This window comes from Rhinolophus sinicus, chromosome 6, assembly GCF_057876585.1.
Source record: "Rhinolophus sinicus isolate RSI-liver-muscle chromosome 6, RSI-T2T, whole genome shotgun sequence".
Taxonomy (NCBI): domain Eukaryota; kingdom Metazoa; phylum Chordata; class Mammalia; order Chiroptera; family Rhinolophidae; genus Rhinolophus; species Rhinolophus sinicus.
In genome coordinates this window covers 48349314-48377194 of record NC_142506.1, presented here as the reverse complement: position 1 = coordinate 48377194, position 27881 = coordinate 48349314, and the positions used below count along the sequence as shown (strand labels likewise).

The window sequence follows — 27881 nt, the reverse complement described above, 5'->3', positions numbered from 1 at the left end:
CAAGTGATGAATGAATGATTATCAAGAACTTGATTGGTTAAGGGAATGTAACTTGCTCCTGAAGGAACGAATGATTCAAACACACCGGTAGTATCATCCGAATATATAAAAAAGAGAGAAGAAGCTTGGCCTTTTTAAAGAAGCCATTTACTAAACTTATCCTTGAGTGTTACCCCTATATTATGAATACTCTGTCACAGTGAAACTCTCAATGTGAGCTCCAGTATATTTTTTTTAAAACTTATAAACTTCAAAATCTAAGTTACCGTTGATAGTTAAGGGTGGCTCCATTGCTTCCTACTTATTCTGAATCAAGCCATCCGTTTATACTCCTGTTTGACGTGATTCTACTAAAAATGCTTTTAAACTGTTTGATATAGTCATTCTTCCCGGGTTTTAGATGTGTGCTGAAGTCTTTCAGTCTAACACCCACTGGTACCTTACTTTTTTGTCGCGAGGCAATTATAAAAATGGCGGATGGTGACTTTAACTTTTATGGAAGTCATTACTCTGTCAAAACACACTGAAGCACTTGTGCTTTATCTGTCCATGCAGTTTGTTAGGGTAGAGAATAAACATTACCCCCAGCTTGTCCCTCCGATTATTTAAATCCATGGGTCTTCTTTTATTCTTGTCCCCCTTTTTCTTTACAAATCAGTCTTCTCCCTCTCAAGTGTTTCTGTTTCTGGGATGGAGTTTTGTATTAGTTTCAATTTTCTTTCTTCTCTTACATAGGAAATATGACTATAATTATTTCTTTGCCCTTATCATTTGTATTTTTGACAACTGTTTTGTTCCTTTTACATTCTTGACTTTTTTCCAACTATTCAGCTGTTAAATAATTTCCGAAAGTGTGACTTTATTTTTGTATTCATCATGTGCTCTTCAACTTTTTCAGTGACAAAATATAGTTACTATTAAAATTCAACTGTGCACAGTATTTACATTTTAGTCCCCTATGGCTTTGTGCATTATTAAACTCATCGTCTGTTCTTCTAGTTTAAGCAATAAGGATTCTGAGAAAGATTTTGCTATTCTTAGAAGACAGAGAAAAAGAAAATTACTGTTTACTTTGCTGAATCATTCTCCTCTGATACTTCTAAATGCCTGACCTGAGTCCCCTTCTCTTCTATAACTCCAATCCCCCTAGGTGATTTTCACCCACACCCATGGTCTTAAACACCAGACCTCACCTCTCCCTAGTCTTCCTGGCTAACAGGAAGCTGCTACTGACACCTCTACTTGGATGTCACAAACTTAGCACAGTCAAAATAGAACTCTTCATATTAACATCTTCCTTTCTCTACACTTCCCACCAATTTTGTTCAACTGAACAATACATTCCAATCCAAAAAATTTTTATTCCTTTTTCCCTTACCTTGAATATACTACAATTTAAATATCAGTTTTCCTACTGACAAATCCAGCCCAACAAAAATTCTGCATCTAACTACTTCTATTGCCTTTACTAAGAAATAGTTGAAGCCACTGTTCTCTCTTGTCTTCTCCAATCCCCTCTCCACAAGGCAACCACACAACACATGTGTTAACAACCATCCAAGAGCTTTACATTGAACTTAAAATAAAAGCCAGACCTCTCATCCTACCTTGCAAAGCCCTTGATGATTTGGCCCCTGCCCCTCTCTCTGCCCTCATGTCCTATCATTTGTCCATCTCACCTGCTAGACTCCAACCATACTAGCCTCTTTCATCTTTTGAACAGTCCATGCTCATTTTCATGTTAGAATCTCTGCACTGTTTCTTCCATCTGCCCGCCATGCTCCTTCTCTCTACATCCAATGGCCGGTTCCTTCTTCTTACTCAGCAATCAGAGAGGCTTTCTATGGCCAAACCAATCTAACAGACATCCTGACATTTACTACTGCCTTGCTTTAATGTTCTCTGCATGATGTATCACTAATTGTCAACTAAATTATTTATTTTCTGTCTTCATCCACGAGAACGAACAATCCACAAGATGACTCGGTGTCTTGATCACTGCTCTATCCCTGACTTTGGACACTGCTTAGCACATAGTAGGCAGTCAATAAAGTATTAGCTTGGCGCAAAAGTAATTATGGTTTTTGCAATTATTTTTAACTTTTTAAACCACAATTATTTTTGCACCAACCTAATAGTTATCGAATTAATGAATTGAAAAGTACTACAATAAACACCTACATTTCAACACCCAGCTAAAATATAAACTATTACATACACAGTTGCAGTAGGTGCCCACCCCCCCCTTTCCACTGTGCGTATTCCCCTGAAACAGTAACCATTCTGCTGAAATCTAGTTGTCACTCAAGTGCTTTTTTTGCAGAATTTTACTATATATTTCTATATTCTGATATTAATTACAGAATTGTTCATATTATATGATATAAATGGCATCATAATGTATATGTCCATCTATATTTTGATTTTTTTGATTTTTGCTTAACATCATATTCTTAGAATTCTTTTTTATATGTACAGCTATAGTTTCACTGTGTGCAGTATAACACTGTGAATATACTACCATTTAATTATCAATTTTCCTACTGACAAAATTTAGAGATCTTTTGTTTGTACGTTTTTAAAACAGTCTTTATTTTTTTAGAACAGTTTTAGGTTCACAGCAAAATGGAGTCAAAATACAGAACTCCGTAATATCGTCCCCACTCTCTCCCACCCCCAGAGTGGTACATTTGTCACAGTCAGAGAACCTACACTGGAACATAATTATACCCAAAATACATAGCTTAGAGTTCACTCTTAGTGTTGTACATTCTATGGGTTTTGATAAATATATAACAACATGTACCCACCATTACCGTATCATACAGAGTAGTTTCACTTCCCTGAAAAACCCGGATCTTTTTCCTGTCTCCATAGTTTTTGCCTTTTCCAGAATGTCACAGGGTTTGAATCATACAGTATATAGCTTTTTTAGATTGGTTTCTCTCTCTTAGTAACATGTATTTAAGTTTCCTCCATCTCTTCCCACGGCTTAATAGCTCATTTCTTTTTAGCACTGAAAATATTTCATTGTCTGGATGTATTACAGTTTATTTATCCATCACCTACCAAAGGGCATTTTTGTTGTTTCCAGATTTTTGGCAATTATCAATATAGCTGTTATAAACATCTGTGTGCAGGTTTCTGTGCGGATATAATTTTTCAACTCATTTGGGTAAATACTTTGTAGCACAATTTTTGGATCATATAGTAAGAGTATGTTTAGTTTAGTAAGAAACTGCCAAACTGTCTTCCAAAGTGACCGTACCATTTGCATTCCCACAAGCAACAAGTGAGAGTTCCTGTTACTCAACATCCTTGCCAGCATTTGGTGTTGTCAGGGTTTTGGATCTCGCCATTCTAACAGCTGTCTTTTGTTTCCTTCTCTATTACAAAACTGTTATAGTGAATATGTATGTACATATTCATGAGCTCATGTGCAAGAGTTGGTCGAAGCCAGGTATATTTCTTAGAGAGAATTTGCTAGGTCTCAGATATTACCACCTTCAACATTATTGGGTATAATCATATTGCTCTCCCAAGTGGTGTACCAATTTACAATCCCAACAGGAATGTATGAAAATGTCCACTGGTCCATATCTTTGCTACTGCTTGAAAAATTTATCTATTTTTGCCATGCACAAGAATTAGAATGTGACTTTAAGTTGTACATCCCTTATTACTAACAACTTGACAATCTTCCCAAGTATTTGGAAGCCATTTGAGTTTTCTACGAACTACTTCTACAAATGTTTTGAATATTATTATACTTGGATATTCTTTCTTCCTTATTAACTGGTAAGAGTCTTTATATATTCTGGATAGCAACATTTTATCAGTGTTATATGAACCTGTTAAAAATATCTTCTTCCAATTTGAGGCTTGTTATTTTTTATTATTTTTATGGTACTTGTTGATATCCAAAAGTCTTTCATTTTAATGTTATCAAATATGTATTTATTTTGCTTAGTGGTTTGTGTTTTGGTTTTTTTTTTTTTTAGTCAGCTTTATTTGTATATAATTTAGTGCAATAAAACTCACCAATAATACATCTACAACTTAACGAGTTTTGACACTCATTTACAATCATAAAACCATCGCCACTCTCATAAAATAGAACATCTCTTTCCATTTGATGGAATAAAAACATTTGCGTCTCTGCAGTAAATCCCCACCTCCTTCCCTAGCCATTGCCAACCATTGAGGTGTTTCTGTCACTGTAGTTTTGTCTTTCTACAATTTTATATGAATGGATTCATTCAGCTTATAAACTTGAGTGTCTCGCTTCTGTCACTTTACTGACTGCTCTTTTGTTGCATCTGTGTTGTTGCACAGATTAATAGTTTATTCTTTTTATTACTAAATAATGTTTTATTGCTAAATAATGAGTTAATGGAAATTGGTTTTTATTCCTATTATGAATAAAACTGCTCTAAACATGAATCCAGGAGTTTGTGCAGAAACATGGGTAAGTAACTATTGGATACATAACTGGGCATGGACTGGTGTATTATATCCTAAGTTTATGCTTAATTGTGAAACTGTTCCAAAGTGACCACATCCTTCTGTTTTGCCCTCAACACTTGTAGGAGGGAGGCTGCCCTTGGTGTTGACAACACTTGATATTGTAAGTCTCCAATTTCAGCCATTTTAGTGGGTGTGCAGGGACATTTCGCTGTGGTGCTAACATGCGCTACCCTAATAACTAATGATGTTGGTCTTTTCAGGTGCCTGTGTACCTCCTTCACTAAGACATTTTTCAGTCTCAGCACAACACTGCAACAACTCCAAGTTCCCCAAACACATCCTTCTGACTTTCCCCAACGCCTCACCCCATCAGACTCCCTGCTGCACACACTACTGTTCATTACTTTGTTCCCACAAAATGTGCTCTCCTCTCTTGGTCTTTCTGACTCTGAATAAGCTTGTCCTCCTCCGCGTGCTGTGTCTGTTTCTTCTTTGCCATCTTCAAGTTCAGATCACAGCCTACTACTCTTCCCTTTTTGCAGAGGACACAAATACATTCCTTACAACCTCCACACCGACTTTAGAACCCACCTCTAGTCCATCTTGGCACTGAAACCTTTCTGGCCACCCCTTCACAGTGGTTGTCCCCTTCTCTGAGATCCTATGGAATGGACCATTAGCACTAACTGATCCACTAAATAAATAGCTTGTGTTGTCATCTGGCTGTTTTACAAGGTCAGACAATAAAGTTTGCGAACTCATCCTAGAAAAAGTGCTACATACCTCATGCTGAATATCACTACGGTCACCTTCGAAGTATTCCCTTTGGGAAGCTATGCACCAACGCCAGTGCCTAGACCACTCTTCAAAGCAATTTTGGAACTGTTTTTCTGGAATGGCCATCATAGCTGTCGTCATATTACCCTTGATGTTCTGAATGTCATCAAAATGTCTTCCTTTCAATATTTCCTTTATCTTCAGGTAAAGAAAGAAGTCATTGGGGACCAAATCAGGTGAGTAAGGAGGATGTTCCAATACAGTTATTTGTTTACTGGCTAAAAACTCCCTCACAGACAGTGCCATGTGAGCTGGTGCATTGTCCCGATGTAAGAGCCATGAATTGTTGGTGAAAAGTTCAGGTCGTCTAACTTTTTCATGCAGGCCTTTTCAGCAATTCCAAATAGTAAACTTGGTTAACTGTTCAGTCAGTACAAATTCATAATGAATAATCCCTCTGATATCAAAAAAGGTTAGCAACATCATTGCAACAAGTTCATGAACTTAATTGTCAGGCCTTCGTATGTCCCTTTGCTCTCCAGTGTGAGCTTGATTTTAAGTTTCTCAAGAGGATATTTCAGTAGTAAAATGCATGTTAAGCATTTTATAAGTAATGCTGCCTGACCTATAATTTAATTTAAACAAAATAAATAGAAATATAAACTTCTTTATTACTTACTGTAAAACAATGCATAAAATTTAAAAATGTCCATGTCAAGAGAGTTATGCAGGCAAAAAAAATCTTAGCCTTTTATTCTGCATCAACTTTGTCAAAAATTGTTTACAGTTTTTAATTATTTTTCAATAAAGTGTGTGAATCTTTAAATTAATGTATGAGCATGCGAACAAAAAATTAATCGTAACATGAAGTAGTAAATCATTACTGAAAATGCACTGTACCAATCCATTATCCTTCTATACAGGATTAAGCGTTATTATAGTCACAAATATGAAAATTTATTCTGATAACATTAAAGACATTAAATTAATTCTTTGAAGACAGAGGACGATGTCTGTGCATTCTTTGGAAAGTACAGTAGGATAAAAAAAGCCAAACGAACTAGTTAACTGTCAAAATAGGCACATTAGTATTAATTAAGTCATTAGTCCAAAGAAGGAAAATCAGTTTAAATCAACCAGTATTTATTGATCATCTATTTCCTTCGAAAATGAATTATTACCTGAGCTATGAAAGATGCTATCTCTGCCTGCAGGTGCTTTCATGGTTATTAGAACTGACTCTGGGTGGTGAACACACAATGTGACATATAAATGATGTATCACAGAATTGTACACCTGAAACCTATGTAACTTTACTAACACTTGTCACCCCAATAAACTTTAATTAAAAAAATCATAATAATTTCAAAAAATAAATGTAACATAAAGGGACATGTGATTAAGCAGCAAGGGGTGCAGTAGAAGGAATTCATTTTGCTTGACAGACAGAGAGAGAGGGAGGGGAGGAAGGAGAGAGGGACAAAGAGCAAGAGCAAAAGCAAGCGACAGTTCCTTTTCCAGGGAGAAGGGGGATGCAGGGAAATGCAGGAGGGCTTCACAGAGGAGGCACCTTCGACAGCTGCCTAAAGGACTAGGAGGCTTGCTTTAGGTGAAGGCTGTGCAAAGGAGTTCCAGGGAGCAGGAAGACGCATATTCAAAGGCATGTCATCTTGCAGTAGACTCAATCGAGTTACACTGTTCCTACCTCCAGGAAAGTTCATGCATCATCTAAACTCACACATCCGTAAATGGTGACAGAAATTCGCTCCTTGACCAAACTCTAGCCAGGCGCTCCTGAACCCTTTTCTCAACTAGGCCTCAACTTTGGTACCTAAAAACTACAGACTCAACACAAATGGTTTTGTCCATTCTGCTGCCCCACCCCTCCACCCCACATTAAGAGACTTAAACACGAACACAATTTCCAACAGCTTAAGGTCACATCTCTGGGATGCTACCCCCTTCCTTAAAGGGCCTGCCTGAGAAAGTTCAAGGCTGCCAAAAGAATTGACAGTGTTTTCCAGCCAATACCTGAGGATCTGCTGACCACCCTTTCTTAGAGCCCTTAAAACATGGCCTTATAATTGTGAATCTTCTCTGTCCCTTTGAGATGTGCATGCATCTCCTACAACTCAGGAGTGTCTTTCTCAAGGATCGAATGCCAATCCTTTGAAATGTCACCATCAGAAAGAAGGAGCCGCCTCCTCAGTCTCTGTGGGCAGGTAGATCCTAACTTCCGTAATTGCCAGCTGACAGACACAGCTGGGCTAATCAGCATTTATAGTCATCACCCCTTGGTAATTTTTCATTTGCCTGACTCTAGGGGACCCTGCTTACCCCCTTTCCTACTCCCTCACCCTCCCTTTAAAAAGTCCAGTCACTTCTGTATAAATCAAAGTTGAGTTCATTTCACACTGAACTCTCTTCCCTATTGCAATAGTACATCGCTGATTAAAATCTGACCCGACCACCTTAACCAGTGTCTGGCTTTGTTTATTGTTGATAGTAGTAGTACATGAAACAACGCCATCCACTGTTTCAAAGCTTTCAGTAGCTCTCTTAATCTTTCAGATATAGCTGTGCTGGTACATGACATGTGAAGACCTGCCCCATCCCCAACAGTAACCTTGGGAATTCCCAGTCTCAGACAAATGCTTCTTCTCCTGTTTCTCTGTCCTTGTTCTTCTTATGAAATGCTTCCACATCATACTCTGTTTACCTATATTCATATTTTACTCATTTACTCTCTCATTCATTCATATGACATATTCATGAACTTACTAATTACCGTCTGTCAAGGAGTCTGCTCAGACTCCATGCCTCTACCTCCATAAACCTTCAACAGGAGCTCCAGCCAGAAGATCTCTTTCCCAACTTTAGGATGATGTGAGTTCATTTAACCTGCAGGCAAAAGTTTTGTTTTTTTTCTATTGTATCTTTGATTATTGTTCCTATTGTATTTGCTCTAGCTTCTCCTTTAGGAATATAATATTTTCCCTATGTTGTATCAGGACTAGACACCCTGCAAGTCCATGTGCCAAATCTGGCCCACTGCCCACGAACTAAGAGTGGCTGTTACATTTTTTAATGATTGACAAAAGAAATCACATGAAGAATAAATAATATTTTTGACATAAAACTTGTAACTTCAAATTTCAGTGTCCATAGAAATACAGGTTGGGGGAACACAGACACGCTCACTTGTTTGCATATGGTCTATGGTTGTTTTCATGTCAATGTCAACATCAGAGTAGTAGGGGAAAAAAATTTGACCCAGAAAACCTAAAGTACTTATTATTTGGCTCTTTTCAAAAAAAGTGCACCCACCCCTGTATGAGATCCCCATGTGCTGCAGCCGTGTTCACTCCCATGATGGTTAAATCCCACTCTCAGATCCAGAAGGCAAGATGGTGTGTAGGACCCCACTGCATTTTCAGTTGTTTACAGGCATCCACTTAGCTCTGCTCTGAGCAGCTGACCTGGCAGCTTCTCCCACCGCTACGCCTGGCTCTGCTCTCTATTATTACAGTAACTATACCATAATCAAAGTCACAATTCCTACCTGTTCTTCCACCAAGGCCTTTAGTACTTCTCTCTGCATGTGCCTTTAGTACATCAGTCAATCATTCGTGAGGACCAAAGCTCCCACAATGCAATGGGTCAGCCCCCTTCCACTTGATGCCCTGGCCACTGGTGTGAGTCTGAACTGATGTGACAGAGTGGCAGGAGGTACAAGAAGACTGCTGTCCACTTTGCTTGTGAGCACAGCCCCTTCAGAGGCAGATAGACACATGCATTAAAGAGTCTGCCAATCTTTCTACAGTGTTTGAGGTAAACTTGTGTGTCAGAGGTAAACCCCAGGTACCTTTGTCTCCAACTGATTCCAACTGCCGTATAATCAGTGGGTCTCTCTCTCTCTCAGATTTTAGATTGTTTTTCAGTCTTAGATTTCAGTGTTTCCTATGTTTTCATTTGATGTCAAAAAACATAATGGGAGACCTTCTTTGCATTCCTAGCGAGGAGCTCGCTTTGGCTCTGGTGTGTGGCCCGGTGGCTGCAAGGAGTCCAGCTGGTAGCGAAAGCCTATTTCACCTGATTCATTGAGAAAGGGTGAAAAGTTCCAAGTTTACTTCTGACAGTTCCGTTTTCTATCAGCCTTTAAAAGGAACATATACTGAAGCTATTCATAATACTTATATACAGGGCCTGTCAGCTCCAAAGAAAAATACCCCTTACAACTGCCAGAGCAATACAGGAGCCATGGCATGCTACCCTACAAGGCTGAAGACCAGACGAACTTATTCATGGGTTGGCAGGCCATTGTTGGATTGAAAGCTACACTCCCAAACCTACAAAAAAATGAGTGTGACATTAGAAAGTTGTTCAAAGGAGATTCACGTCCCAGTTGGACAGTTTGTGTGGGTTGAAGGGAACGATGATGAATATCCATATGTTGCTAAAGTGATTAAACGGGTTGAAGATGATTTTGAACCTCATTGCAAGAAACATGCTTGAGTACAGTGGTTTTTCCGGTTCTATGAAGTCCCTGCCCGTAAACAGCATTTGCTGAGCTGGAAGCCTACTGAGCTGCAAGCCTGCTGAACCAAGACGTTCTGGTGTGACTGCCCTGCGTGTGACAGCAACAGTAATACCAAGATCATCATTAGTGCTGTGCAGGTAGCAACTTTAGCCCCCGATGAAGTGATACCCATGGATCTGAAAACTAAGAACAGACTCCTGGTGAAAGTCTCTTGGAATGAGAAGGCATTCAGACCACTACCGCCAGAACGGTTTGCAGAATTGGATGAGCTATGAGAAGGCAGTCTTAGATGCCAGAAGCCCGTGGGAGCCAAGACTGAGGGCACAGAAAGCTCTCTTGGATCACCCACATCTGTAGGTGTGCCACAGAATCTGAGTTCTCCTGCCACAAGCCTGGCTCCCCTGCCCACTCACTGGAAGCAGAGATGAAATGTTTTCATCATCATACATCCCTGCCATCAAAAATTGCTCTGTCCCTGACCAGAGCTTCTTAAGAGCCACCGTTGCAGAGAGTTCCGTCGATCAGGACTGGAGGAAGCAGCATTCCAAAGGTAAACAGGCCACACATGACACTGTGCAGGGTGGAAGGACTCCCAACCCCCACATCAGAGACCATGGCAGGTGTTTTCACCCGGGCGCCTGCCCCCTCCTCCCCGTGGAGCCTCAGCCAGGAGGATGTGCTGTATGCGCTGGGATCAGCTGTTTCTAAAGAGCCTGAGCACTGAATTATGGCAAAGTATACTGAGTGAAAATGGCTATTGTGTGGTTTGAAACTTTCCATTAAATAATTTGCTTTTTCCAGGTAGTTTGGAAAATTTACAGTCATTACAAACATCAGATTATAAGACCAAACCATCCTTCCTGCAATAGACCCTTCCTCTGACTTTTATTTCTGTTAGTAGCCCTGCCATTTATTTAATGGTAACATACCATGTATATAAATATCTGTAAACAATTACTGGTATTAATATAAAATACTTCTGGGAGAATAAAAAAAAAGAAACATAATGAGAAATCAGAAGCTCATCTTTCACGACAATGAGAATTCTTTTAAATGCTTAAAATATTCCAAGAATGAGCCTTTAGCTCATAAGACAATGTATCAAAGCTGTATTATGCTGATATTCCATAAAAATCCTTCCTACTTTGGGGATTTCAATTATGTCATCTTTGTCCTTTTGTATCAACAACTTTTCCTAACTGAGTAGCAGAATCAATGCATGTTTAATACATTAAGAAGAAATAGTCCCATGTCACTTATAAATTGTAATTTAGCAAACAGTCCCATTTTGGTCACTATGACAATCTGGCAAGATTGCTAGATATTTTCTTATAACTCTTGTGTTCTACCAGAACATTATATGCAATCATTTATTCTTTATAAACTGGACATTAATTCATCATTAGGATATTTCCTTTCTGCCAAACCTACCATCCATTTTTTTTCCTCTTAAAATATTGGCAAATAAATAATTAACAATATAACTAAAACACAAGGATTTTGAGAAACAAATCTGATTAATTTACGTTTTTTTTTGCCTAACACATTGGTCTTCGTTTTTCCTCCCTTTCACCCAAACAAAATTCTGTGAAAGTCATGATGAATAAAGTAAATAGAACAACAAAATAACAGTGTTAATATTTTTTTTCCTATAACTATGATTTATTACTTCAATTAAGTTTTAGGGGAACCATTAAGTAACAAGTATCTGTTGTTTAAAATGTTTCATCAACTTTATTCTTAAAGTGATCCACTCCTATATCATTCAGCATTTATCTTATACTGACATTTTTATTATTTAAAAATTCTCACTTGAATAAGAAGAACAGTTCATCTGGAATATCACAACTATTATGCATCATTAATATCCTAATGCATTATTTATGGTGGTGAATAATATCCTGAAATGAGAAGACACTGAGGATAAAATATTGCTCTGTCATGTTCCATTATAAGAAGAAATACTTTTAATTAAAGTGATGCCACAGAAATGAGAAGAAATGGAAAAGCTCTTGATATTGTTCTATCCCGAAGCTCAACTTCCTCTTTGGACGCCTGATAAAATCCAGTCCTGTTTTATACAAACAGTGGATGTGGACTTGTCTTAGAAATACAGAATCACTGAAGTGTTGGGCCCAAACAAATCTCAATGGCCTCTTACTTTCTCTGTCCTGTGTCCACAAAGAGTAACGCCAAAAACTCTGCTGGGAGCATTAAGGACGTTAAACATGATTCCTTCCTCCCCCCCCCCCCCCCAGTGAATGTTTTTCTTTTTCTGAGGGACCATTTTATGACAATGGGCAAATGATTTGCCTAAGACTATTATTGGTCTCATCATGAACAACACAGTAACTACTTGGACCAGGAAGTCCATGACCAATAGACTACGTCAATGGAAACAAATGGTCATTGACGCCCTTCACCCTGGGAAGGAAACAGTACCTAAGATAGAACTTTGGGGAAAACTGGCCAAAATGTACAAGACCACACCAGATGTCATCTTTGTATTGGATCCAGAACCCATTTTGATGGTGGCAAGACAACTGGCTTAGGCATGATTTATGATTCCTTGGATTACGCAAAGAAACATAACCTCAAACACAGGCTTGCAAGACATGGCCTGTATGAAAAGAAAAAGGCCTCAACAAAACAGCGAAAGGAATGAAAGAACAGAATGGAGAAAGTCCAGGGGCCTGCAAAGGCCAGTAGTGGTGCTGGCAGAAAGGAGTCAAGATTCGGCAGTGACTTTATCTGCGGTGACTGAGCAGATCTGCCATGAGAAGACTAATAAACTAAGAATTCTTATGTGACAAAAAAAATAGTTAACTTCTAGTTTTATTCCATTATAATCATGTTTGTATTATTGCTATTCTTCAGAATTTACTGAGGTTTTCTTTGTGGTCTAAAATACGCTCAATATTCTTTAATGTTGTATGTGAACCTTTTAAAAAAGGGTACTCCTATTTCTGAGCCTCAGATTTTGACCCACCTCTCTATAAGATCAACCTCACTGACCTTTTATACTAAACATTCCACTTATTTTTTCCAGTTGAAGTGTTATGTGTCGTATTATTAACATACTATACATATTAAAAAGAGAGAGAGGTAAATAAGGAGCACAATTATGTTTACGGGCAATAAAGGCACAGCAGACAAACAGATACAAGTTAGGCTGAGCCTTCCTGCACCCTCAGCAAAGGAAAGTGGTCAATATAGCGTGTGTAGCTTCATGGCTCTGGAACAACTTGTTCTGTCTCCACCTGCTGTCAAACATGGCCTTTGATTTAGGAAATCTATTGGCTCCACTTCCCTCCTCCACTTTGACCTGACGCTTCTCCATCCCTTGCCTCTGCCACCCCCAACTCAATCCAACCTTGATTCCCAACAATTGCTCCTCACAGCAGGGCTCTGTGTAGAGGGGGCCTTACTTGGTTAGTTTCAAGAGTCCAGATGCCAAGATTGCTCCAGACTATCCATCCCTACCTTGCTTCCCATGCTCCCTCCTGGTTCGGCTGTTGTTTTTAGGATGGCTCCCCACGTTTTCCAGGGAGTACCTGCTACCAGTTTTCTTTCCTCCACTTCCTCCTTCACATCTACTGATACCATATGTGGGCTAACCTGTCACCTAGTTAGTTTTAAATATTACATTGTCTGTGGGTTTGGGGGTTGCCGTCTTCATAGCAATATCTGTTTTTATGTGGAGATTCAAAGAGATTAAAAACTATCCCTCCCTGATAACTTCTAATTTCTCCTTAAACTTTTAATAACAACAAGGTGGGTCTTCCTGAACATGACTGATTCCTAAGAGAAAAAGCCCAACTTCTCAATTCTAAAATATAGAAACAAAATGAAGAAAAGTCAATCCTATGAACAGTGCATGGTAAATACAGGGGGTGCCAAAAAAATGTATACACAGTTTAAGAAAGGAAAAAAACTGTATTAAAATTGTAATACTCAAAATATACTGATAACGAAAGATGTCTACAGGTCACGTGTATACATTTTCTTGGCACCCCCGGTATCTGTATGAATTATGAATAAATAATTGAAACACATCACCAGTTTTAATGTTTACATTTTCTGCAGGAAAATCTAGGCTGGAATTACAAACCATTCTCTTTCAGGCAGAGATCAGCCTGCATAAATATCCTAGGAGCATGAAACAGTCTTTTGAAGTAAGCCCTGCCTTTGATTAAAAGATTCTGGAGCTTAAGATATTTCTGGGATCGTTTCCAGGAACACATATATAATTTATAGTGACTGACTGCTCACGGCCAACAAAAATTCTGTTCTCCCAACCTTTGTAATAAACGCAGGTAATACCAATTTGAGAGGAAAAAAGGGCCATCTCCCACTTTTATATCAATGAAAGTCAAATACAGACACATCTATATAAAACAGATCTATACCCAGGCTTATGCATTTTGAACATGAACTGAAACAGAGTTTTAACTCTGTTGTTATAGAAAATTAAAAGTCTGTCTTATAAAAAATACAATTGGCCTAAGACGAGTGGTTCCCTTTCAAACTTAATAATCCACTAAATTTTATGGATTACCTACTATTTAAAGCACTGTGTTTAGTACTAAGAAATAAGAAAAACGAAGGACATATGCTCTGGTTCTCAGGGAATTCAGAAGCCGGTGTACATATCAGAGAGTATAGATATGTATGTATTGAGGAAGAGAAGGTGGAGCTGATTTTATACAGAATTAAGCCCAACTGCAATATAACAGAAGTATAAACAAAGCACTTAAGAAACACAGAAAGCAGAAGTGAGGCCATTTAGAAAAGAAGCAACCCAGAAGAGGCACTGTGAGACACGCTTTCAGGGACAAGCCACATTTCAATAGGCAGAAAAGTCCAGAATGGGTATGCAGGTCAGGGAGAACAAAGACTAATGGAGATGAGAGAAGAAACTGACAGAGTGGGGGATTGTCAAGGAATGTGAGGCAGGAAAAGAAAGGAGTATGTATGTCATTAAAAAAAAAGGTTCCGATGGGTTTACTGGACTTCACGTGCTCTTTTTTCTATGCTTGATCGGCAATCTCAGCATCTCATCCTACAGGTGAATTTTTAGATAAACCTGAAAAGAATAAGACAGCATGACAACAACGAAAATGGTCAGTTCACTAGGTCTTCAGTAACTACTAGGTCATCAAGTAGACCCGCCAGGAATAAGCACTTTTCATGGATGCTTGTCCTCGTAAGTGTCTTGATTGCCACATGATGTACCTACTACAGAACTGGGAGCATTCATGTTCAGTATTGGAACCAGCACTTCCATAAAAGGACCAAGAGAACAACAGCTAGTACAGTGTTCAGTGTAATGGAGAAAATCAAATACCAGCTAACAAAAGGGCCTGCCTGGCTAACAAAAGGGCCTCGTAAGTGTCTTGATTGCCACATGATGTACCTACTACAGAACTGGGAGCATTCATGTTCAGTATTGGAACCAGCACTTCCATAAAAGGACCAAGAGAACAACAGCTAGTACAGTGTTCAGTACTAGCTGTTCAGTGTAATGTTCAGTGTAATGGAGAAAATCAAATACCAGCTAACAAAAGGGCCAAAATAAACCACAGGGAAAGCACTAAATATCCAAACCCTTAATATTTTCTTTTTAAGAAGAATATTTTATAACATTTTTTATCACAGTCATTTTTGCAAGACTTGTCAAATTAAACATAAATCTAAGCAGGGCTATAAAATGCAAAATGATTTGCCATCACTATTACACTATTCACAAGGTTACTTGGCACTAAATTATCATAATGAATAAACACTATTCCACAGAACAACCAAAGACGGACGTGGCGTAAAGAAAAGAATTAGGGACTTGGGGCCAAAACGCCGAGGTGTTAAGTGTGAAAAGCCCCAGCTAACACAGCTGCTTCCAGTTACATTCAGCACTTCAGTCGCCGGACCTGACCTCTTTTAGTTGTCCATTTCCCATCTGTGCAATGGACATTACGGGATAACCATCATACTCTTATTGTGACAAAGAAATGAGATTGTGCATGTCACAAGACTCTGTAGAAGGGCTACACAGAAGATCAAATCGACTGTTTTCTAGTTGATTTCCTCCCCCACCCCATCTTCATTCCCTCTCTTTCCCTTATTCTACAGTCTGATCTATCAGCACATCCTCTACATCGCCAAAGCCCATTCCCAATCCCTCACCTTATTTTCCCATCACCATGGCTTCCGGTCGGAAGAACCACCAGTCCCATCCAGACTTCTGCAGGCACCGTCCACTAGGCTCCATGCTTCTACCTCCACAAACTCAAGTCCTGTAAGCCACACGAGCGCCAGAAGAATCTTCTAGATATCTAAACCAAATTGGTACTGTTCCAATGGCCTCCCTTCATACCAGAGAGAAACCTCATCTCCTCACTCTGGCTGGCAGGCCCTCCGTGACCTGGTTCCTTTGAGACCTCATCTCCTGTCACTCATCCCTTCACTCACGGTATTACAGCTGCTGTGACCTCCTGGCTGTTCCATTAAACACTCTGCAAGCACATTTCCAACTAGGGGCCCTTGAGTTACCTGGTCCCTCTTTCAAGAACGTCCAAGAACTCCATAGTGCTCCCTCGCTCACTTCATTCCCATCTATTAAGTGTCTGCCGCAGCAAGGCCTTCCCCCAACACCCTCGGTGACAGACTGAGTTTTTGCCTCATCCCTCTTTACCCCATTACTCTGCTTTTCTTCTTGCCCTTAGTTCTGAAATGATATCACTTATCTACGTGTTCACTTTTCCACGGGGATAGAAACATCACGGTGACTTATCTATTCTTATTAACAATCACAGCTGAGTTATTTACAGAGTAAGGGCTCAATTAAAAATGTGCTTAATGAATAGTAAAAACATTTTTCATGTCCACTTTAGTTTACGTGTTCCACAGAAAACAGTCGAGTGCCCACGAATAACTTCAATGCCACAAGCAGAACCTGAATATTTGAATCGCCCAAAAGGCTTTACCCCACCTTGGAATTCGAAGTGGACTCCAGGAAACAGAGCCGGTTGCCAAATCCTTCAGCTGCCAGACACAGTTTCTGTTGTTCCTTGTGGATGGTGGCAGTGCACTGAAGGACCACTTCATCGTCCTGTGGAGGGGAGAGAAAGGGGGGACGTGAGACATGTCATGACCGGCCAGTCTAAATCAGATCTACAAGAATATATTTTAATGCATTTTAAAAATCAGAGAAAAATCTAAGAACCATTGTCAAAAGCAAAAAACAAAACAAAACCAAAAACACAGAATCGATTTCTAGAGCACATTTACTTGCAAATAAAAAATGTAACAGGGTGAAGGGAGGCAGGGGGTGGTGAGGGGGGTTACTGCCTCTCAAGACAATCAACGGTTTCCTCACTGTCATTACTGATCCCCAGGGGCAACCAGCATGGAGAATGGCAAAATACAGATCTCCACGTTAGCACTCTTACACACTTTCTTAATCATCAAAATCACCAAGAAGTTATCTGACATATTCCTAGGACATCAAGAATGGAACTGATTCCAATAGCAAGCACACACGTCGTCGTTCCAAAACTAACACAGGAAAACAGGTCAATAACGGAACTGGTTTCATTCAAATCGACCAGAAAAGTCATCTTAGCTCAACCACATATTGGCACTTATCACAGAAAAGGCACACCATATTTACCAAAAATACAGCGTATGCCAGTCCTGCATTAATTCATTTATTCCTCATGATATCCCTGTAATATAAAGATTACCCACACATATACACGAGGAAAACTGGGCTCCAAGGTACTTGTTACTCACAGAGGGCTGATCACGCTTATTTCCAGGCACTGGTCACCTACCTAATTCATCTAAACCTAAAATTCCCTAGTCCCACACTGCTTCTAGAAGCTCAACTCATTTCTACTACATTTGTCACCTGGAGAAGCCCTTCTCAATCTTTATCCTGCATCCTACCACCAGCGGGTGTCTCTAAAATGCAGATTCTGACTCGGTAGGTCATGGGTGGGGCTGATTCTGCACGGCTATCAAGTGCTGGAGTATAAGGGGATCCAGAAGGGGACGCAGATAGGATGAGGTCCCAGGAGAGATGAGAGTGGTCTTCCAGGAGAGTTGGGAGCCATCAACACAGCTGAATATTAAGGTAAGTCTGTACTTTGGACAGAACCAGAAATGAGAGCATATGTGGAGATGCTCACGATATTTGGGCCATACCACCATATAAGGAAAGAAGTAAACTTAAATAACATACTGAACGACCCTATTAAAGCCTCAAACCAGCTCACTGGTGCACACTCGCCATCGGTCTGTGCCTCTCCTGATGGAGTGCCCGGCGGGGAGCTCACGGCAGCTCTGTTACCCCCCAGGGACAGCGGCTGGAGCTACCACTCTGATGGCCTAGCCTGGCTTACTTACAGGCTTTTCCAGTTTATCTGGGAGCTGTAAGCAAAGAGTTCCTTTGTGACAGAAAGGAAAATATGCTGAGCATGGGTGGACCAAACACCAATTCACAAACACGTTCCCTTTAATTAACATCTCATTCATCTCAAGGCACAATTTTTCTCCAGAAAAATTGGTTTGCCAGTCTACTGACTATGCATTTGAGAATCTTCAATAAGTAGCTTTATTTTTTTATTTATTACAACCTATGTGCAGTAAATCTGGTTATAGTCAACATACACATTTGTGTCTTGGTGTACACAGATGCGCGCGCGCACAGACGGAACCTATCTTCTATTCCAAGAACAAAAACTAAATACCGCTAATACTGATGGTGTTATAGAACAGAAAGAGTTGGTCCATCTGGTCCCAGCAGAGCTAAACGCTAAACACTGAAAACTGCAGTAAAGAAACACTGCCTGTTTGCTTATGAATGGTGCCCCCCAGGAGAACGGAAAGCTAGTGCTCAAAAGCCCGACACCCTGATTCCCCGACTCCCTGACAGTGCGTAGGTTACAGACTCTATGGGGAAAATTCACAACACTCCGTGGGGTAGAGGCTTGGAGTCATGCTGGGAGCTGATTGGTCAGAGGTGAGGTGAGGGTAATGAATCAATTCTTTGTGTCTTAGAGGACAACTCTGAGATCCATTCCTGGGTCTCTCTGTCTGGTCTCATGGGAAAGAAGCAAGGGGGTCGTTCCACCCCAGGGCTCAGGGGGTGAAACATAACTTAGGTCAAGGTCTTATCTTTATCCTGCCAGATGTCTAAAGTTTCTGGCCATTGGTCAAATCTGGGCTACTGTCTTCTGCTGCCTCAGGGATGCTGAGTATCTGGGCAAAAGGCCGGGTCTCTGAGGGGCATAGAAAAAGGGATATGATTTCTAGAGCTAGGATTTGAAACTAAGTTTAATCAAAGTCATAAGGACCCTCAGTTTCAAAGGGGGTCCAGAGAGTTCACACGACAGAACAAAGACAGAGTTCAAGTATGTCTTCTTGGGCACAAGACCTCTTCCGAATTAGTCTTTGCTCCCTGGTCCTGAGTTCCAGACTCCTAACTCACATTTCCTGTCTTCATATTTTGGTTGCACATGCCATTGGTGTACCTGAGTGCGGGAATGCACAGATGACCATCATTCTTCCCGCCTCAGCCCACAAAAACTAAAATCACCCTTACATACTCACCTTTGGTACACTTTGTTTTCTGAGTCCCTATGACTCATGCCTTAGTACCTAAGACAACAAGTTTTGATTTAAGACAACAAATCATATTCCATAACCAAAATGCTAAAAGTGAATTCTGCTTATGTTCTCTTATTTCATTACAAACAATTTCAAAGTCTGTTGATTAATTAACCATGCATGACTAGCACGACAAGAAGATGACAGCAATCGCTCTTCCTGGAAACTGATTCTAAACTTGAACCTGTACCATTACCTATTTTATAAAACAAACCTGAAGAAACAAAATTACTAATCTTTCTCTGTACAAATTCTGAACAAAATCATTTTAAAGGGAATAGTTCATTGTTTATTGCTTTTGCAAAGTGAAAGTAGTTTATTGGATAAAGAGCTTCTCTATAGGCAGAGCAGAGGTTGCCTGTGAGCGAGCGACAACCAGAAAAGGAATCTTTTAGAAGAAACTTCATGAACAAGTAGAAGAATGGCAGTGCTTAAGTAAGAGTGATACAAAGCTTCCAGTCACTGAGTCCTCTGGGCTCTACGCCATCCATACCTTCCAAGCCCATCCACTGTTCACCACCCTACTAACCACTGTCTCTTGTGCAGACGCCTTCAAAACCCGCTAAGCAGTTTTCCACACTGCACACCCCCTCCCAATGGTGCTTCATCCTTCAGGTCACACCATCAACTTTACTGCACTGTTTCCCAGCTTAAAACCTTTAAAGGGCTTCTCATTACTCTAAGGAAAAAAGACCCCCAAACCCTTTAGCTACCAAGCTCTGCACTACTTGGTCTGGGAAAGTCCAGTATTTCCATGGGCCACCCTTCCCTTGTTCCCACACTCCCCAGGACTCCGCACCTGCCATTGGACCTGCCCTCCCTCCTCTAGTTCAGACATATCTGTCTTTAAATCTCCACTCAAGCATCCGGTCCGGAGGTCAGCCTTCCCTAACCCACCAGGCCACATCAGTTCTTTGTTTTGTACTCTTCTAGCACCATTTTCTTTCCTTCGGTGTCCTCGGTTGTCATTATGCATTCATTTATATTATTAGGTTACACTGTCTAACACTCTGCCTGGCAAATTCATCACTCAATAAGTGACTACTTATCATAATTAACTTCACGATTGCTCATAAATTTGGGCTGCCATGCTGACAAATAGAGCTATTTTTTAGAATTGTCAAGGCAAGATCCTATTTAATTCCCAATGAAAGCTAGTACCATAGGATCCCATTAAGTGATTTCATGGTTACATGCAGGCGGGATATAGGGCAATACTGGATCCTATTACATCGATGACATATTTTAATGTATCACAAGCATCCACAATATTAATATAAAACTCAACTGGATCACTGGGCGGGGAAAGCAGTCCAGTCCCTCATTTTCCCGCTATTTCCACACAAACATAATAAAAGTTTGATTACAACTCTTTCTATAGGCAATCTAAGCAAATCAAACAAATTGTACTCTTAGAAACTCAAGAAATACTCTTAATAACTCTGGCCATTCACAAGTCCCTCACATCACGCCAGGTACTTTCCTTAGACTCTGACTTTCAAAATGTTTTTATCCAGGTTTAGAATTTCTGGAACTGGTCCTGTCCCTCTGTTATGTCCTGATCATTTTTCCAGTTAGCTGCAACTCACCAAGTCCACCATATGCGCTATCTCCTACGGCTATCTGACAAGCAGGGCAGATTAAACTCTATGGACAATGAATGTAAATGCTTCAGTCAACACTGGAAGCAATCACATCGCCAGCTAATTTAGACCACTGCACATGGAAAATGCTCCATAAATACATGTTGGGTTGAATCCCTTTGGTAAATGCTCCTGTGTTCTTACAACCCTTTAGAACAAATATATATTACTTATTTGGGAGGGAGCGATCACTGGAATACGGCATTCCAGGCAATTTTCGATGAATAAATAAGACGTAATTTCTGTAACGAATGGTGTCAAGCCTGCTGGAATAGGACAATATGGAAAATAATTATCAAACAACACCATCAATAGCTTCATTCAAACATTCATTGATCATTTAACAAGTATTTACTGAGGACATAATATGAGCTAGGCAATGTTCTCAGCATTTGAGATGAATCACTGAATAAATCAAAGATCCCTGAACTCATTATCAGGCTTATATTCTGCCAGAAGAAAAGCGATAAACGAAACAATATATTTGTAAGTTATGTTCAAGGTGAGAAGTTCTCTGAGAAGAAAATGGAACCTGGCACCACATAGGGAGGTCTGGGAATGCTGCTGTGGAGGGAAGGCTGAAATGATGAATAGTCAGGCCTCCTGGAAGGATGACTTCTGCCTGAAGACCTGAAGCAGGAAGGAGATTAGTTGCATGACTTTCTGCAGGGGGAGGATTCCAGGCAGCGGGAAGGCCCGTGCAAGCCCCTGGGGCAGGAGAGCTCCCTGCGGCTCAGGAAAGGGGAGGACAGCTTTGCAGCTGGAGGAGAGTCAGCCAGGGAGAGGGTGGTGGAGAGCAGGTCGGAGATGGTGGTGGGGCCAGGTCATGGGGAAGCCTTGAGCCCATGCAAGAGCTGGGCTTTCACTAAGGGGATGGGCAGTCCCTGGGTCATGTGTAAACCCAGTTTGTAGGGAGACCTCCTGGGAGTGACTGTAACTATTCAGGGGACTTGACAGTGATTCAGACCCTGGTAGTGGCAGCGGAGGTGGAGAGAAGTGATCAATTCTGGATATATTGTCTCCTTTTGAGTGCCGCCTGTGTTCCAGGATCTGTGATAAGGAAGGGGTCACAAGTTTATCTGATTTATTCCATCATCACTTCTAACTTTTTGGCATATGGCCAACTAAAATGTTCTCTGTATGACTCACTATTGTTAGAGTGAAGATGTAGTTATCAGAGAAAAAGTGTTCAGACAATTTCAAAAAATGAAGCCCATCTTTTGAGTCTTGCATGGACTCTGTATTTATTCATTTTAAAAAACACAGGCAGATAGAGCTCAGTTTGCACATTGGTACAGGATCTTAAAAATGACCATGCAAACAATCTTTGGAAAATTGTTTATGACTCTTCTGCGACCTTTAAAACTTTTTGTCCGAACATTAAAAACTTTGCTTAATATCAGTTATAAAAGTACAGAGAAACAAACAAACAAAAACTAGTCAAACGAATATCTGTTTAGTACATTCTAACTTGAAACATTGAGAATTAAGGAATTTTGTTTGTTAACCACTTATCAAGAATAGTTGGAACAGTGCTCACTGGCCTCCTCCTTCTCACTATATAACTTTCCGTGTGGACAGAGTATCTCTTCTACACCTTGGAGAATTTTCACACTCCCACATTTGGATCATTTTACACCAGGTTCGATGTGATAAAATACCTCTAAGTTCTTTTCACAGGACAGTTTTGTTTTTTGTTGTTGTTGTTGTTTTTTGGGTTTTTTTTGGCCACTGTCACTTGCTCTGCAACATCTTCATCCTTTGTGTCATTTTCTCACTTCTGTCAATCAGCTCTGTTCACTCAGTTGCTCCAGCTACATATCCAATGTCTCAGCCGCAGCAAGGTCCATGCTTCCAAATGCAGATTTCGCTTCCACAACTCCCCTTAGGTTCAATGGGATTTGCATTTCCAGCATCACCACTTTCTGTCTCCTTGCTGCACCTTCACCTTTGGTAGCCAAGTCCCATGTATCCACGTTTGTACAATGCTTTGCTCACGGGGACAAGGGGGGACCATGACTGCATGCTTCCTGTCCGTGCGTGAATGAAGAACAGAAGCGCAGCGACCAATCGCCACAGACTAAAAGGAGTGACGTGCTTGGTCACCTGCATCTGATGGTGATTCACAGACTAAAAGGAGTGAGCAGCCAAATCTGTACTTCACGCAATTACCGTTCACACATCGCGGTAAATGACATGTGAACCGTTATGGGGGCACCTATGCTACCTTACTGACCATGCTAACTGGAACGGCATGTCAGAGCCACACAAAGCGCAGGCTGCCCGTGTTTCCTGAGAAGCTAATAAAGACACAGCAATTTGAACATAATACGTATATTCTGAAGGTAGAGCGGCAAATCAATATGAAGAAAAACAAAATTTTGTTTAATGAATTGCATTTGTGTGACTGGAAGGATTAAAACTGTCCCACTAGAGAGAAACCCTATAAATTAATAAACCCTATAAATCAATTAAAGCCTCCAACCACGAGTTTGACCTTTACGTCCCGCCCCCTTTGCTGCCAAAACTCAAATGGGGAAGACACCCTCTGACTGTTCTCTGTGGGAGAGCCTTCAGTTATCATCCATCCCTTAAAGTACATGAGCAAATTCATGCTTGGAAAAGAAACATGAGGATGTCATTTCTGTGAAAAAGTCCTGATGTACTCTGTCCTTAGACATCAGATGCTTCACACTAGAGACAGACCCTATACAGTAGTCCCCCTTTTCCACAATTTCACTTTCTGCGATTTCAGTCACCTGAAGTCAATAGAGGTCTGAAACTACTAAGTGGAAGATTCCATCAAGTTTTAAACTGCATACCACTCTGAGTAGTGAGATTAAATCTCCCGCCATCCCTCTCTGTCTCACCCGGGATGTGAACCATCCCTTTGTTCAGTGTCTCCAGGTTGTGGACGCTCCCTGCCCAGAAGTCTCATTGTAGCCATCTTGGTGGTCACATCAACTGTCCCAACATCACAGTGAGTTCCAGTCACCCTGATTTTACTTAACAATGACCCCAAAGTGCAAGAGCAGTGATGCTGGCAATTCGAATACTCGTATGCTGAATATTCCCCAAAGAGAAGCTGGGCAGCTTTCTCTAAGTGAAAAGTTATGTACGCGTTTGTACAGGAGAAAACAGCATAACAGGGCTCAGTACTATCCACGGTTTCAGGCATCCACTAGGGTCTTCAAACAGGTCCCCCATGGAGAAGGGGCGATGACTGTAAATGCAATGGATATGGAAGACCCATCAGCCAGAGCCCACACCTAGACAGACACCAGAGAATTCCCACAGAGGGGAAACTATATGAATATAATAATTATAGAAAAGATTTCAGCCAGGAGACGAAACTTTATTCACACCAAAGAATTCATATGGTAGAAAAAACTATGCCTGTGTTCACTGTGGATGGGTTTTCACTGATAAATCAAAAACATGAGCAAATTTGCCTCGGGAGCAGGCCCAGTTCTGGAATCACTGTGGAGCCTTGGGGGGCTCCAGCCTTGGTGTGCACTAGAAAGTACAAGGAGTTACGACCCTTCAGCTAGGAAGGAAAGCAGAAAGTCTTTACAGGAGGTAGAGCCCTCGTGGAGAACACCAGGTAATTACTGCTAGGAAAGTATTTCAATGAAGGAAGCATTCGAAATCCATTATTCACAGTGCAATATTATCGAAAAGTTGTAAGATAAAGACATAGTGTTCTGAGAAACACTGAGTATAGAATTTGCTAACAAGTAATAATCGATATGCTCCCCCATAAATTTGTCCTTGTGAATATGTATGCAGTAAACCTTGTTGAAAATCTAATGTGTTGCTATTTGTCTTGACAGAACCGTGAAAATTGTGCTGAGTGAAAATGGGCCATTTTTTCCATTATTAATCCCTCATTGTTAGATGGTTTCTCTCATTTGTGAGGCACTAAACATAACTATAAACATTTAGGGAAATCAGAAAATGATTCTGAATGCAACCAAAAATGCAGAACACAAAATAATGCACCTTAGCTATTATATAAGCATTGCAATACCTAAGAACCTGACATGAATGAATGGAAACATAGATAAATACATAACTTATTTAAAAAATGGATCCCTATATCATATCACACACAAAAAAAATTCTAACATTTATTAAAGATTTAAATTGTGAAAGGCAAACGTTTAGGCTTTAGAAAAAGATACGGATGAGTATCAGTGTGAGTTATAATAAAAAAGGATTTGTCAAGCAAGACACAAAGAACACAAAAAAATTGATAAATTCAGTTTCATTAAAATTAATAATCTCTGTTCAATAAAAACCACCACAAAGTAAAATGACAAAGCCAAAAACTACAAGAAGATACTTGGAATTCATTTAATAGATAAAAAACTTACAAAATCATTGAGAGAAAAATAGAAAAATAGGCAAAAGACATGAACAGCATTTCACAGTAGGAGAAATACAAATGGTAAGTCATATGAAAAGAGGTTTAACTTTATTAGTAATTTAAGAAATATAAAGAAAATAAAATCAATGTTATACTCTCCAAACTGACCCAAAAAAATAGAAGTCTGACAATACCAAGAGTTGGCAACAATGTGGAAAAATGGAAACTCTTATACGTTTCTGATGGGAGAGTAAATTATTAAAAAACATTTTAGAAAACAATTTGACATTGAAATTGAAAATGTACATGCCCTGCAACCTGGTGGTTCCATTCCGAAAAAAATCCACCAGAAAAACCTTGTTTATTTGTATGAGAAAGCATGTATCAGAAAGTTCATAACAGCACCAAAACCATGAACGAGAAAATGGTGCCCACCATCAAACTCAGCAGAAGAGGCAAGAAGATTAAGAGATTCAGCAATAAGACTGATAACCAAGGTTTTGGGTTGCAAGGAATGGATGGGTCAAGGTGGGCACTTCCAAACTCCCCATAAATAGTCAACTTGTGCTGGGAGAACTCCCTTTTGTGGTGCCTAGGATGTGATGCAGAGGAAGACAGGACACTTCAAAGACCCAAGCAGAGCTGGACATCAGTAAGAATAGTCACAAATCTTGGAAAAAGAGAGGAACCATGACGTCAAATTCTACTGAAGTCCACAAGTGGCTAGTTAGGGACTCTTGGCCAAAAGATCTACACTTTGCAGCATGTAGTAGGTATTCAAAAAAGACATTTGAAGAATAAAGGAATGAATCCTTTCCATGACTGACAAAGGAAAAGCAGCTTCCAAGTATTACATGCTAGAACTACCTCCTCTTCGGGGCAGCGAACAACCAACCATTACGACCTGTGCCCCAGGGACCGTGAATTTTCTCAGTGACACATCAAGAGAAGACCTACATCAGCTCTGGTTCTTGGGTTCTACCTATCATAGAGCATAGAATACAGTCAGTGAGTGAATAAATGAAGAGCTTATGAGTCGGCACTATTGTTATGCTTATGAGTACAAGTAGTGCTATTATTATAGTCACTTTACAGATGAGAAAAAAGAGACATTGTGAGAGTAAATCATTTATTTGCCCGTGGTTGCCCCACTGGTAGGTGGCTGAATGAGACTCAAATCTGGGACCCACCTGACTCTGAAACCGTCCTCTGTGCTGCCTGCCTCCTGTAATGAGGTAAGATCACTGCACTAGCGTCTAGCTGGGAAATTAAGGAAGCTACCCTGAAAATAATCCTAGTACATACTCTGATCTCCTCTCATCAAATAGGTTTTAACGATGTGGCTACAGGTAAAGTGAACAAAGTTACTGTATGCAGATTGAATTGAATTAAAAACAAAATTAAATGAAAAACCAACATCCAAAATAAGAAAATTTGTTTGACGGGAGCAATGGCAGACTGGAGAGATGAGAAAAAGGAGGTTGGCTGTGTCATCAATCACTAATTAAAATTTAGTCAATAATTAAACTTTAGACGGGAAAGGGTAGTAGGAGGTGCACCTCGATGGATTTTTAGGAAAGGAGAGAGAAAAGCAAAGTAGAAGACAGAGGTAAACACAGACAGAGGAAAACAAAGGGGCCTTTTCAACTTCCATTGCAGAGCTGGAAAAATACCAGTGTAAACATATTTATCTGGGCCATTGTGGAAAGAATGAATGTATTCACATCTGCCATGTCCTTTGGAACGCATTAAAATACGTACTTGAGAAAATAAAGTCTTCGGCTTAGAATTCAGCAGAGTATCTTCCTCTTCAATCGCTGCTATCCCACATTCCCATGCTACTCTGAACCCCGGAAAGTGAATACATAGGGGCAGGGGTGAAGCAAGATTAGGGGGTCAGGGACAGTTTGCCCAGGAGGCAGGCAAGACCAGAGTACTCTCTGTAGAGAGCATCAAAACTGTAATGAATCCCACCCAAAGATGGCCTGCTTTTATCATCACCATGCACAGGCAATTCTAAACACTCCTACCTACCTGGGCTCCCTCCACTGCACCCTCCTCCCAAAAAAGGGGTCACCAAATATTAGAGCTGCTAAAGTCCTACAGGAAAGCTACACACACACACATACACACACACACACACACACACACACACACACACACACACAAACACACACACGCACACACAGGCAGGTATATATGTTAACAGTACAATTGGAACCATCTTACACATTACTAATGGGTGTGACACAGCCCTGTAATCTGACCGATTGCAACTACAGAAGAACAGAGGCAGGTCAGTACTGAGGCACCCATAAGACTCGGTGAAAAAAATCCATTAGTGTCATGATATGACCTATCCCATCTACTCTCTAGTGAAATGCTATTTTTAAATGTGTGAAGAAACATTGAAACT

General features: G+C 40.2%; 1 protein-coding gene and 1 pseudogene across 1 annotated transcript in view; one reads left to right on the top strand and one right to left on the bottom strand.

Moving 5' to 3' along the window:
* Window positions 1-27881, bottom strand: part of RYR2 (ryanodine receptor 2) — a 568842-nt gene that overhangs the window by 382659 nt on the left and 158302 nt on the right. The window contains exon 2 of the mRNA XM_088799091.1: window positions 16773-16892. Within this exon, the coding sequence (XP_088655217.1) occupies window positions 16773-16892 (120 nt within the window). The remainder of the gene's footprint in view (window positions 1-16772; window positions 16893-27881) is intronic.
* On the top strand, window positions 12071-13495 carry LOC148758177 (small ribosomal subunit protein eS24 pseudogene; annotated as a pseudogene).